This window comes from Bubalus bubalis, chromosome 3 (genome assembly GCF_019923935.1).
Source record: "Bubalus bubalis isolate 160015118507 breed Murrah chromosome 3, NDDB_SH_1, whole genome shotgun sequence".
Taxonomy (NCBI): Eukaryota; Metazoa; Chordata; class Mammalia; order Artiodactyla; family Bovidae; genus Bubalus; species Bubalus bubalis.
The window spans coordinates 106,852,260-106,866,100 of NC_059159.1; the positions used below are offsets into that span (position 1 = coordinate 106,852,260).

General features: G+C 39.4%; 1 protein-coding gene across 1 annotated transcript in view; it reads left to right on the top strand.

Annotated features, from left to right (window-relative positions):
• Window positions 1-5,218: 5,218 nt before the first annotated feature.
• Window positions 5,219-13,841, top strand: part of PGM5 (phosphoglucomutase 5) — a 191,525-nt gene continuing 182,902 nt past the window's right edge. Inside the window, exon 1 of the mRNA XM_044939932.1 lies at window positions 5,219-5,266. Coding sequence (XP_044795867.1) covers window positions 5,234-5,266 — 33 coding nt within the window. The 5' untranslated portion in view covers window positions 5,219-5,233. The remainder of the gene's footprint in view (window positions 5,267-13,841) is intronic.

Genomic DNA, 13,841 nt, shown 5'->3' on the forward strand with positions numbered 1-13,841 from the left:
TTTTCATCCTTAAGATGCTTGCTCCAACTTCAGCTTATTTATGGGTCTAGAAGAGTTCTTGGCATGAGTTTGAGCTTTGATCTGTATGGTATGGTCTGCCTAACTATCAGGATTCTCAAAATCTGGTCCCTAGACCAGCAGCATCAGCATGGAACTTGTTGGAAATGCAGATATGCAGGCCGGACCAGAATCTCCTAAATCAGAAACTCTGGTGCTGGAGCCAAACCATCTGTGGTTTACCAAGCCCTTCAGGTGGTTCTGGGGCAGTTAAAGTTCTAGTACCACTGATCTGGACTCTTCTTTCTTAAACTTGGCTATACAGGCTTTAATTTCTTATAACCTGCCAGCTTTTTCTAAGTGGAGGAGTTTTGAAAAAACTCCCTAGGCCCAGATCAAACCCCAGACACTTAACATCAGAATATCTGGGAGGTAGAGCCCAGGCATCAGTATTTCTTAAGTCTCCCCAGATGGTTCTAATGTGCTGCCAAGTTAGAGAACCACTGATCTAGACTAGGGCTTCTCTAACTTTCACGTGTACCTGAAGCGACTGGGATCTTGTTAAAATGCAGATTCCCACTGAGTAGGCCTTGCATGGGGCCTAAGCTTCTGCATTTTTTATAAGCCTCCAGGGCATACTAATGCTTCTGGGTTGCGAGCTACATTTGGAGAAATAGGATCTGGGCATCAGAGGAAAGAGCATTAACCAAGAGGTCAGTGGATATGGCTGCCATCTTGCTTGGACTGTCACCTTAATTCTTTGGGCCCAGCATTTGTTCTGTCTACCTCCTCAGGATGTTGAGAAAACTGAATGAATAATGCAGAGTTGTTTTCTTGAACATGTGCACATAACTCATGAATTTAGAGCGTGTGTGGATAAACATTTAAATTTTTTAATAGTTGTGAATTTATTGTTATGAGTAGTTTACTTAGATCAAATGTTATTGGCCTTCAGTATATAGTAGCTCTAAAGCTGCCCTTTAAAAGACATATATTTAAGTTTAGAAAGCAAGGCCATTTAAATAAATAACAGTAGAGATAGTTGATAGAGCAAAATTATGAGGATAGGATGAGAGTGACTCAGGTTTGAGAAGTGCTGAGAAAGCAGATGCAAAAGAGGCTGTGAGGGCTAAAAAGAAAAGTAGCGCTTGATTTTGATGAGTTAAATGAGTTGATATGTTAGATCATTAAGGGGGTATGCATTCTGCAGAACTCATGTACTTGGTTGCTAGAATCATTTATTCAGAAAATATTGATTGATTGCTGCTTTACATTAGATATTCTTTTGGTCCCTGGGGAGAGAGAGAGAAACAAATCATTTATGTCCTCAAGAAAATTAGAGGAGGATCAGAGGATCAGATGAAATAAACAAGTCTGCACTTTTAATTTATTTTTTAATATAAATTTATTTATTTTAATTGGAGGCTAATTACTTTACAATATTGTATTGGTTTTGCCATACATCAACATGAATCCGCCACAGGTATACTCATGTTCCCCATCCTGAACCCCCCTCCCACCTTCCTCCCCATTGGGTCCCTCTGGGTCATCCCAGTGCACCAGCCCCGGGCATCCTGTATCATGCATTGGACCTGGACTGGCGATCCGTTTCACATATGATAATATACATGTTTCAATGTATTTCTCCCAAATCATCCCACCCTCACCCTCTTCCACAGAGTCCAAAAGACTGTTCTATACATCTCTGTCTCTTTTGCTGTCTCACATACAGGGTTATCGTTACCATCATTCTAAATTCCATATATATGCGTTAGTATACTGTATTGGTGTTTTTCTTTCTGGCTTACTTCACTCTGTATAATAGGCTCCAGTGTCATCCACCTCATTAGAACTGATTCAAATGTATTATTTTTAATGGCTGAGTAATACTCCATTGTGTATATGTACCACAGCTTTCTTTAAAATATGAAAAAATAAAGTCTTGCTCACTAACAGCAAGGAAAGCTATCCTAACAACAATGACTATTTTATACACAAATCAAAATCCAGGGGAGTTGAAAGTATGAATTCTGAGAGCTTCTAATGGATATATTTCATTTACTGGATGGATATATTTCATTTACTGGAGCCTGGGTTCATTTCTTGAACTTGCTGAATGCCTTTGTGTGGTATGATGCCAGAACATCTTGTGAGAGAGCCTGGGGACAGCACTCAGTGAACCTGGAAAAGAATAAGGATTTTCTGAGATTTCTAAATGAGGAGCCAAGAATATAGTACAGTTCATCAAGACCTTGCAATCCCAGGCCTCGGCCCTTGGATGTGAGTGGGAATTGTCTGTTGATCATCTTCCCTTTCATTTACTTAGGGCTTTGGGAATATATAACTTAACCTTCTTCAAGCTTCAGTGTCCTCACCCATCAAATTATAGGATTGGGCAGTCACTAGACTCCCTAAAGGCATAACATTTTGGTATTTAGGACTTTAAATTTGAAAAGGAGTGTCTAGTGGAGTATACATAAAAAAGAGTGGAGGGCTTATTAAAAGTGTAGTTACACACTGAATTATAAGAATTTCATTTTCTATTAATATCTTTCCTCAATCAGGGTTTGTAATCCTACCTGACTATGGTATCTGGAGGAATAAGCAGATTAAAAATAAAAATGAGATAAAACAAGATGTTATTTGAACTTAGAACTTAATAATACTGCTAGTTCTTTGATTTGAGGAGGTTAAAGCTATTGAAAGTATGTCCTGAATTGGGTCTATCCAGACAAAGTAAAGATGGAGTCACTGTGTGATGAATTTAATCAGTGTAGCCAATAAAAGGGGCTTCCCAGATGGCTCTAGTGGTTAAGAACCTGCCTGCCAATGCAGATAGATATAAGGGATGCGGGTTCAATCCCTGGGTTGGGAAGATCCTCTGGAGGAGAGCATGGCCACCCACTCCAGTATTCTTGCCTGGAGAATCCCATGGATAGAGGAGCCTGGTAGGCTACAGTCCATAGGGTCACAAAGAGTCCAACTCCACTGAAATGACAGCATGCACATGCATGCATGCAGCCAATAAAAAGGAGAGTTTAAACTCCTTCTTTCATCAACACACATATATGAAGGGATAGACAAAATTTTCCAATCCTAATTGTAGGGTTTGGGGAATTGAAATGTATCCACAGTTGCTTGCACCTCTCCACGCCAGCTTACTTGCATGCAGAAAACAGAAAGGGCTTTTCCAGGGTAGATCTCCCTACCCAAGCTTCCCTCGCCTGTAACCTGCCATCTGCAGACAGCAGTCTAAGATTTATCTTACTTTAAACAAGAAAGAGCCAAGGGGAGTATGGAAGTCTGATGACTTTGTTGCTCTGTGTGGAATGGAAACAGACTGAGTGAATTTGTATATGATCCCTAAGGAGAAAGCATCTTTGTGCTGTATTTCTTTGTGTCCTGGAGACCCTGAAAGTAAGCTAGTTGGAAGAGGCAGTTCATAAAGTTTGGATTTGTTTGAGTTTGGGGGAGAGCCTTGATTATAAAGGAGGAGGTGCTTTATTTATATACACCAGATGTAATACAGGATTCCCTAGTTTATTTTTCCAGAAACGGAGCCTCTGGTGAAAATCAGCTTGTCTCAAGTGGGAGTCATTCCTCATCGATCAGCAGAGCCTGATATGAACATTTCCTCCCCAGAATTTGCTGGAATCTGTGTATTAACTTCAAATGATGACAAACTAATTGCACTGGCTTCCTGTCCTGGGCACGGTCTTTCTGCAGACACTGGGGGAAATCAACCTTTCTGATGAGCCAGCTTGCTTTTCTTTGCCGACATGGACCAACAGCTTTGCACTTAACAGCTCTTACTGTAAGTGGTGCTGTTGGACCATTTTCCCGTGTACACTTCCAGTCAGTACCTAAGTGCATTTAGAGGGTGATCAGAAGGATTGTTCCTTTTGACTAGCAGAATAAGCTTTCTTCGTTTAATAATCTCTTCCTCCTGAGATACGCGGAGGCAGCTCTTTCTCCTTCTAGTTTGAAATCCTGAGATTTCTCTAGGATGTGATAAAAAAAAATTAAATAATCCAGTAGGGATGAGTTAATGGTACCTACTGCATATACCTGTCTGTTCTAACCTAAGAGAAGGTAAGGGGTTTGAGGAAACCTAGGAGTTGGCAGACAGTACTGTAGATAGTGTGGGGAAATGGGGGAGGGCTACAGATTACAGAAAGTTAATTGGTCATTTATATATAAAAGAAGTTTTAATAAAAGGCGCTCAGAAAGATGCAGGAAAAGGAGAAAAGATTTGCCTTGATGATTAGCCAGGAGAAGTCATTATGGGCTAATTACATGTATGTAAGTCATACTTGTGTATATATATAGCTGCATATATGTGTATGTTATTTTTATAATTAGCAAATGGATTTACTTCCTTTCCCCTGGCAGGTTCCCTTGCATTTAACAGCTCATCCCTGAACACCGAAGGACAGCTGAGCTGCATAACCCCTGTTCCAGGAGGGTTTGCAATGTAAACATTGCATGTCTAGGTAGCTCACTGTTTAGAGAAAATGTGTCACATTTTAAAACCGTGACTTTTTTTTTTTGCTGTGCTTATTTCATAAACTTAAGAGACATTTGACTCTTTGTTATTTTCATGGAGAAGTGAGTTTAGTGGCTGTTGTAATCGATAAACTTATTTTCCCTCCAGTGCCATCAGCTAAGGCACTGCAGCAAGAATGCGAGGATGACCAGTGCCCCTGCAGGGCATATTTGAACCGTTTTTACAGACTGAAAATGCAAGAACTTTAGTCTGGGGCAATCTGGCAGGAGAAGGCTGGTATACTTGGTTTCCTTCTGTCACACTTTTGGTGGAATGAATTAGACTTTTAAATCAGGAAATTCAGCAAGATGAGTTAAGTCTTTGCACAAAAGCAGTGGAAGATTTCCAGCTGGTTGGGGGTACAATATGGAAATGTCTTGCTAAATCAGGGTCTGGTGGAATGTTGCTCTCCTGGCAGTAAGGCTCTGTTTCTCAGCAAGCAATCTGTGGGTTGCATGTAGGATGGAGCACGCTGAGAGCATAAGCATCGCCTTGCTCGTGGAAGATTTGGTGGTTCAGATGTTTTCCATTAGAAACTGGGCGTGGGCTTTTTCAATTTAAACTAAAGCAGCAGTTCTAGTAGGAAGAAACTCCCCGATCTGTGTCTTCCGTTTCTGGATGCCGTTCCTCAGAGAGCCAGATTTCAGCAGAAAGAGTTGTTAATGGTGGACTTTGGGCAACCGAAACCCCATGGGAGGAACAAGAAAGACGGAGAAAGAGGGGGTACTGTCATGATCTTCAACACTTTATTAGAGGTTGTTGATGCTAGAATAATCAGTCAGGATGAACAAAGGCACTCTCTTTGGATGAAAATGTTACCTTCTTTTGCAATTTCAGATAATACTGAGTTCTAAGCCTTACATAACCACACATTTTCCTAACTGAGGACACATTTTTCTGGTTGTGCAAGCAGTGTCCAAGTGATTAGGCAAATAGCTGGTTCCAGAACAAATATTTTATACTGTACTGAAACAATCACAAATTCTTGCTAAGGTAAGGCCTAATCTTTCATTTCCCTCCATCGTATAATTTCTGTGTGTTAGGTATGAACTTCCTCTTGGTTTGGAGGATTGACTCTGATTTAACCTGAATGAAGCTCTTAATATCCTTTTTCAGACAGAAACACAATTTGACTCATGGTTCCTGAGTTCATATTCATGTTTATTACTGCTGGATACCTGGGACTTTTCTGCCAGAGGGCTAGATGTTGCTGTACTCAAGGCTATATGCTCTATCCAGAATTGTGGCGTGGCGGGAGGGGCTGCTGCTCAGAACTCAGGATACAAATGGGCGGGTGTGAAGGTGGGTGATCCTGGGTAACTCAGAACCTGCAGATTCTTGTGTGGGAGAATTAACTGCCCACACTTTTCCTGGCAATGTGTGTGTCCTTGGTCAAAGAAGAGCTAGATGAGAATGTTTGATGAAGGGATGAAACTGATATTTATCATCATATTAAAAGCAACTCAGATAACTAGTTTTCAGACAGTGATCAGTTGCTGATCCCTTAGTTAGGGCATGTTGAAGGGAAAACCGTGGGGTGAGTTTTCTTTGTCACATCCTATCTTGCCCCTGCTCCTCAAGGATGCCCCCTGCTCACTCAATCTGACCCTCCCCTCCAGTGCCTTGCCTTAAGAAGGGGAACCAACAAATTTCCCATTGTTAGCATATATTTAGTCTTTCAAGATTTTTATTTCTATTTTTATTAGGGAGCTCTAGGAGAAGAGCTGAGCACTCTCAGCTCTTAAGTAAAAAATCTGAAATGATGGACTTCTTTATAACAAAGGGAGATATTTGGGGGCAAGTTGAGCTTTCTGGATGAGCAGGGAGTGTGGGTGCCAGCTTCTTTGGTACCTGAAATATGCCTTCATTTTAATAGGGCAGTTCCACTTCCTCTTTTTCAAAATTTGGGACAACACTTGTAGTGGTTAGGTGATTGGAACCTGCATTTTGCTATTTACCAACTGTGTGACCTTAAATACGTCACTTAATCACTTCAAGCTTCACTTCATCATGTACAATGGTAGTAATAATAGTATCTTTTCAACGAGTTTTTGTGAGCTTCAAATGGGTTAATGCAAACACACACACATATATATAATTTATATGGAATATTCTTTAAGGATAGTAAAAAATCTAGAAACATTTATTTCTATATTAACAAGGAGATAAACAAGGGCATTACTGGAAAACTTCATTGCCCTTTTGTATTTTTTGAATTTTGAACCTTATGAATGTACAATTTACATACAGTATTAAAATTAAAATGTCCCTAAATAAAAAGAAGCACAAGCTGGAATCGAGATTGCCGGGAGAAATATCAATAACCTCAGATATGCAGATGACACCACCCTTATGGCAGACAGTGAAGAGGAACTAAAAAGCCTCTTGATGAAAGTGAAAGAGGAGAGTGAAAAAGTTGGCTTAAAGCTCAACTTAAAGCTCAACTTCGTTTCAGAAAACGAAGATCATGGCATCTGGTCCCATCACTTCATGGGAAATAGATGGGGAAACAGTGGAAACAGTGTCAGACTTTATTTTTGGGGGCTCCAAAATCACTGCAGATGGTGACTGCAGCCATGAAATTAAAAGACGCTTACTCCTTGGAAGAAAAGTTATGACCAACCTAGATAGCATATTCAAAAGCAGAGACATTACTTTGCCAACAAAGGTCCGTCTAGTCAAGGCTGTGGTTTTTCCAGCGGTCATGTATGGATGTGAGAGTTGGACTGTGAAGAAAGCTGAGCGACAAAGAATTGATGCTTTTGAACTGTGGTGTTGGAGAAGTCTCCTGAGAGTCCCTTGGACTGCAAGGAGATCCAACCAGTCCATTCTGAAGGAGATCAGCCCTGGGTGTTCTTTGGAGGGAATGATGCTAAAGCTGAAGCTCCAGTACTTTAGCCACCTCATGCGAAGAGTTGACTCATTGGAAAAGACTCTGATGCTGGGAGGGATTGGGGGCAGGAGGAGAAGGGGATGACAGAGCATGAGATGGCTGGATGGCATCACCGACTCGATGGACATGAGTTTGAGTGAACTCTGGGAGTTGGTGATGGATAGGGAGGCCTGGTGTGCTGCAGTTCATGGGGTCGCAGAGTTGGACACGACTGAGCGACTGAACTGAACTGAACTTAAATAACTTACCAGGAATTTGGTTAATATAAAGTAATGCCATCTAAATGGTGACTGTCTCTTATTCAGTGCAGGTTACTGATGAGTGCTTCATAGAGCTGGCCTCATTGAATCCTCACAAGTGTTGTGTGAGAGGGAGATGTTCTAGAGGGACTCATGACTCCCTACTCAAAGTAGGGACTTTGGCAGCTATATTCTGTATGTGTAATAATTTAAAAATATGTTTGTCATAAAATACTTCAAACATTCAGGAAAATATGCAGAAGTATTTTTCTATTATTATTTAAAGTGTTCTGAAAGGATGGTTATAGAACTTAGTATCCAAACTGGAATACTCTTGAGAGAGAAGGGGCTGCTGTTGCTGATTATGCTGGGATAACAAATATAAACTCAGCAGCCCCAGGCAAACTGAGTCATACTGTCACCTGGAAATCAAGCATTACCATAACTGTTGAAGCTCCTCTTCAGGCCTCTTCCTGGCCCATGTCTCCCTTGCCTCTCAAGGCAATCATGATCTTGATATAGACATGCACACTGTTCACAGTTTGCTCATTCTACGTACGTGTGCATAATAAACTGAACAGAGTATTCCTTTGTGTGTTTCCAAATGTTAGATAAATGGTATCTTATGTTGTCACTTTTTCCTTCTTTTTCTGAAAAATTAGAGGAACTGGGCCAAGGAATAATGATGTATTAGCTAAGGTTCTTCTGACTGAAAGCAGCAGAAACTAATTTTGGCTAGCTTAAACCAGGGAGGGATTTCATGAAGAACCTTGGGACGTCTTAAGTACCTCGTGACTGGGAAAGAGCATTCAGGCCAAGTTCTGGGATCTAAGCAACAGGTAGATATAGATTCTGTTGCTCCCACACCTGTCATCAATATCAATATGGCCACAGTGGCCCCCAGTTTCTGTGTGTCTGGGTTCCAGTATTCAAGTTCCAGAGACAGTAAAGAGAATCCAGTTGGGCCAGCTGTCCTTCCTAGTCAACATCCTGTATATGGTCAGGAATGCAGGGTGATACAGAAAGGAAATAACCACCAAGAACTTGTCCACGGTTTTGGGGCTGTTCCCAGAGGAGGAGAAATTGTGAGCAAGCAAGGCATCTAAAGAGGTGACAACCATAGTGAGCAGAGAAAATTTGGAGATGAGAAGGAAATCTCTTATGTTTATGGCTTCTTCTGAAAAGGAATATAGGGAAAAACACTTGTCCATTTGGGGATTCCTTTCTGGCATTTCTGAGGGAAATTTAAATGGACTCCAAAATTCTAGATTCTGAGAAAAATCGGTTGAAAAAAAAATTGGAAGAAATGTTACAGTTCTCCTGTGAGAATTAAAGCTTAAAAGTCCATTACTTATTTGAAGAAATTCACTGACTTCAAGTTGAAAGCAAAAGCAGGAAATACTGCTGTGTAGGATCAAAGGTCAAGGTCAGCATTTCTGGGAACAAGGACATGAGCAGTGGAAGGGAAGCATCAGTGAGACTTTACTGCATCTTCTGCTCTAAGTGTGTTCATGGCTCTGTCCACTGCCAACAGTGCATTATTCTTACAGATAAATATTAGTAAGTTTATAGGTCTAAGATACTTTTTACAATCCTGTGGTGTTCTAAGACATACCAGGTATTGGAAGCAAGATACATCCTTAAATTGACCATTCTGACATTTGCTTCTCTGTAGTACTCTTGACCTTGCCTTCAAATATTACTTGAATTCTATTGGAAAAAACATTTGATGCTTTATGGGGTTAAAAATTTCATTTAAAGAATAAGAGTCTTTGAATGTTTGTGGAATTATCTTCCAATTTAAAAATTATTTTTATTTAGCACCATTTTTTGTTAATGTTCATTTCTTTTTAATGTTTTCTATTATCTTGTGTGTATCGGGTAGAGATCATTTTTACATAGTACTGGATTTTATAATCTCATTGCAATTTGTTGGTTAATTATAATAATAATACTTTTTATTATTAAATACCAAAATCCATACTTTTGGTATTATATCTTTAAACAGAAGACCATGAAAACTTTTCATACAGTCCTATCACGGAAAAATTATTCTCTGCTCATTATTATGGTCACTTAATATTTTTAAGAAACATGTAAGTACAAGTGCTATGAGAATTACAGAATACTGACATGAATTCTGGAATTTCTAAGAATTCTCAGAAAGTCTGTCTTCTCACTCTTGAATCCCAATGATTAATACCTGTCAGAAGTTTGGATACAGTGAAAGAGAAGAACACCCTCTGTTGATACCTGGCAGGTCAGTGATGGAAGGTTACTGTTGAGCTCTGAGCTGCTGTTATGAGCAGTGTCCCCGAGTCAGTCACACTTGTTGGGGGATCTCAGATACACGAAGAGAATTGTTGTTGACTACAAACCTCTGGGTTGATCTTGGCTCCTACTGAAAGTTGGAAAAATCAATTCCATGATAAATGAAAAGTGACTACTTTCTGGCTTTCAAGGAAATACTAGAAACAGGGTGAAGAAAAATGCCAGAACAATGAAGATACCCTTGGGAAGTTGGGAACTATATTTTAGGCTATGAAATGCTAACCACTGACACCACTTTTGGGTTAAAACAGCATGTCCAGAAAACTCTAGGTTAAACTGCAATGATCATGGTCATGTACATTGTTTCTCTATTTGGTTGAGTTACTTTTCAAATATGTGTCCTTTGTAGATGTGCTCTGAGGAAATGAGAGAAAGGCTGAAAGAATCTCATGGAGAAAACTGACCTGTCAGGGTATATAGAATTATTAGGCACAGTGGTTCCTGGTTAAGTGGGTGAGTAAAACCTGAGTTGAACCTCGGCTGAGCTAGAGGGACTTGAGGATGGCATCAAATTGATAGGTCCTGATAACACAGTATTTCACTATCAGTCATGCAGACTCATTCAGAAGGCTTATATGGCAAGCCATGTTATTTAGCTCCATGAAATAGATGGATATAAAATTGCTTTTTAAAAATGACTACATAGGAATATTAAAATATTTATTCAGAGATTAGCCATGTATGGGAGGGGGGTCCCTTTCTAAAACCCAAACATAAAAACCACCAGAGGAATATTTGGTATAGGCTGTGATCGCAAACAACTATTGCAATATAATGTAAGTAAAACTTGGAGTATACATTTTCTTTTTAATAAAGATCTAAATTGTGTTCCTTTTTGAAGCCTTTAAAAACAAAATTCATCTGCTGAAAAGTATTGAGATTCCTCTAGAAAAGTACGCTTTTTTTTTGCCTTTTATAGAATTAAGAACTTTGATAAAATTCTTTCTAAAGTTTTAAATAATCTGTGACTGTAATCATTGTTATTCCTAGATATTAAAGGGGGACACATGGAAATGGTATCTTTATTCTTGACAGATCAGAGGCCTATTATTTTTAGGTAAAACTGAATTAAAATGAAAACTTTTGCTTTCCCCAAACCACCATTTTTACAAGTTAGTTAACATTAAGTGTTTTTCAAAGTTGAGGCCAGGGCATGCAGCAGTCAAGAGACCACATCTGCATTGGTTAAGCCAATCACCTGCTTGTGCTGGTCTCAGGAGATTTATAAACAGCATTTCAGTGTTCTTAAGCATGACTGAGAGACTGAACTGAACTGAACTGAACTGAAGCATCCTGTGGTTACCTCCAAAAACAAACTCCAGAGGAACTGGAGTTCCGTGTGTGAGGCTGATGGCTCTTTTTGCACATTTAAGGATCAATAAGAATAGTTTTTTTCATCCTTAACCCTAGTTTCCTGATTTGCATGTGATCTCATACAGATACTGTCCTATAAAGGTTATTCAGACATAGTATATTGTTGCCTCAAAGACAATACTATCTGATACAAAGATTAAAAAATTATTATAGTAATAATAATTGTAGTAGTTATTATAGTAATGATTATAATATCAGTGATACTTACTTTATTGATAGTAATATTAATATAATAATCACAATAATTACATCAAGCACTTATTATGCCCTTAAAATATTCTAGGCCCTGTGCTAAGCAGTTTTTACATATTAGATTTTTGAGTATGGTCATAAACCCTAGAATGTAGGTAGTATTGTGTCCATTTTACAGATTCAGAAACTGAGCTTTGGAGAGAGTAAACAACTTGTCCAAGGTCATGTGGGTGGTTGCTTATGAAGGTGGGAAACAGAGTTTTGAAGCCCAAATGTGAGAAATCAGAGACAACTGCACAAACATTTATAAGATACACATGTGACATGCGCCTTTCCATCACTATTCACTTAGTGGTCTTATACTGAAGGAAGTAGAGAAGCAGTAAGTTCTGTTGGAATTAGTGTGTGTTATTTCATTTGTTGGGGGACAGAAGGCTTAGTGGAAGGTAGTGTTTTAGGAGAAATGTGTAACTAACTTTCCCCACTCACCAGAAGTTGTTGGGTAGATTTAAAAGGGCACTAGCGCTTCCTTAGAGGACTGCCTCATGACATTTTCCACCTGCTTTTTCTGCCTCTAGTCCTGTACTTTTGGCATTTCTTCTGCTGTTGGAGTCAGTGAGTCTACTGCATGTATTTAGCATGCCCTGTGTGCACAGAAGCAGACTCAGTAGGAATATAGAACTACTAAGGGCCAGACATGTGTGCCTGCCTTTCCTGTCAGCCAGGAGATTAGGCGTGGGGCAGAAAATAAAATTATATGTAAATGTATATGTATATATATATGTATGTATGTAAAATTCATTTTAAGTCTCAAAACCATTCAAGGATATTTTTTAAAAACTGGGCAGTTTTACCTGCTCCTGTTTGCATATTCTGATAAGTTCTTAAATGGAAGCCTGATAGGAATTAATCTTTTAATGTCTCATAAGTAAAAAAGCAAATCATAGAATGATATGGCTGGAAGGGACCCCAGAAAGCTAAAGAGTTTCATGGAATATTGATGACCTTGATCTCTTAATAGATGATTTGGAAATGGACCCCAGGGTCAAATAAAATTTAGAAGTGCTGGGTTAAAGTTAAATAGGTTTTTTTCCTGTGGAACTTCATGGAGTCTTTCATATGCTAATATGCTTTGTGAATCTATAAGAGGGTGGAGAAAGTCTGAAATGTTTCAAGACTGATTTTACCCAAATTCCCTTTTGGGAAAGGCTGATGTAGCTGAGCCGCTAGCATAGTCTCTACAGGAAGATGGCAACTGACACCTTTTTGAGAACAAGGAAATCCCAAGGGGAAGAAAGGATACCAGCAGCCTCTGTTTCAGGCTAAGAATTCTCAGTGAGAGGACTTGCCCTGGAGACTCAGAGGAGGCTGGAAGGCACCTACAGGCAAACAGGACGCGTTTCACTGTGACACACTGTAGAGAAATTGTGATTCAGCGCAAAGGGGTGACCAGCCCCTTAGAATCGGGACAAAGTATTTATCCCTGACCTAGCCCACTGAGGACACAGGAAGGGGGAGGAGATTGTCACCAGCTGCAGTCCCAAAGTCTGAGTCTGAGTCTCTTTCCCCAAGCAAACTGGTTGTGTGGGTTTAGGTTGCAAAGTGCAGGTTTTTAAAAAAAAAAACCAAAACATTAAAGTCGTATCTCTTTTTGCAGAACCTTTCAGAGGTTTCAGTATGAAAACACACATCAGGAAACTCCAAGAATGAGATACAGCATGCAGGATTTTTAAAAGTTACTTCACTGTGAAATGCTTGTTTGTGCAGCATTTGGAAGGCACTCATGTTCTGCGGAAAACCCTTGGGGAAACACTGATCTAATCTGACCTCATTTTACCTGTGAGCAACTATGGGCAGGCATCTCTTACCTGTGAGGCCCTCTCAGATTCCTTTCTCCATCAGTGACACATTTATTGGAATTAACTTGATCAAAATTGGGGGCAACTTTGAAGAGATTTCTTTAGTTCAAAAGCCCTTTTTTCTATGTTTCAAGGACAAATATTCTATATACCTTGAGTTTCCATTGTCAGAAACTACAGAATAATTCAGCCAAACTTTATATAATATCACCTTTGCTCGAAGATGTTTAAGTACAGTGGTGGTCTATAAAGATATAAACTGTAGTTCTTACTATATAGGACATTAATTGTAATGACAAATACATTGCTGGCAATAATATGAATATCTAACATTTATTGAATGCCTTTCTATTTGTCAGGCACTGTACTAATATTTTCATCTTCCCAGCAATTTATGAGGTTGGGATTAT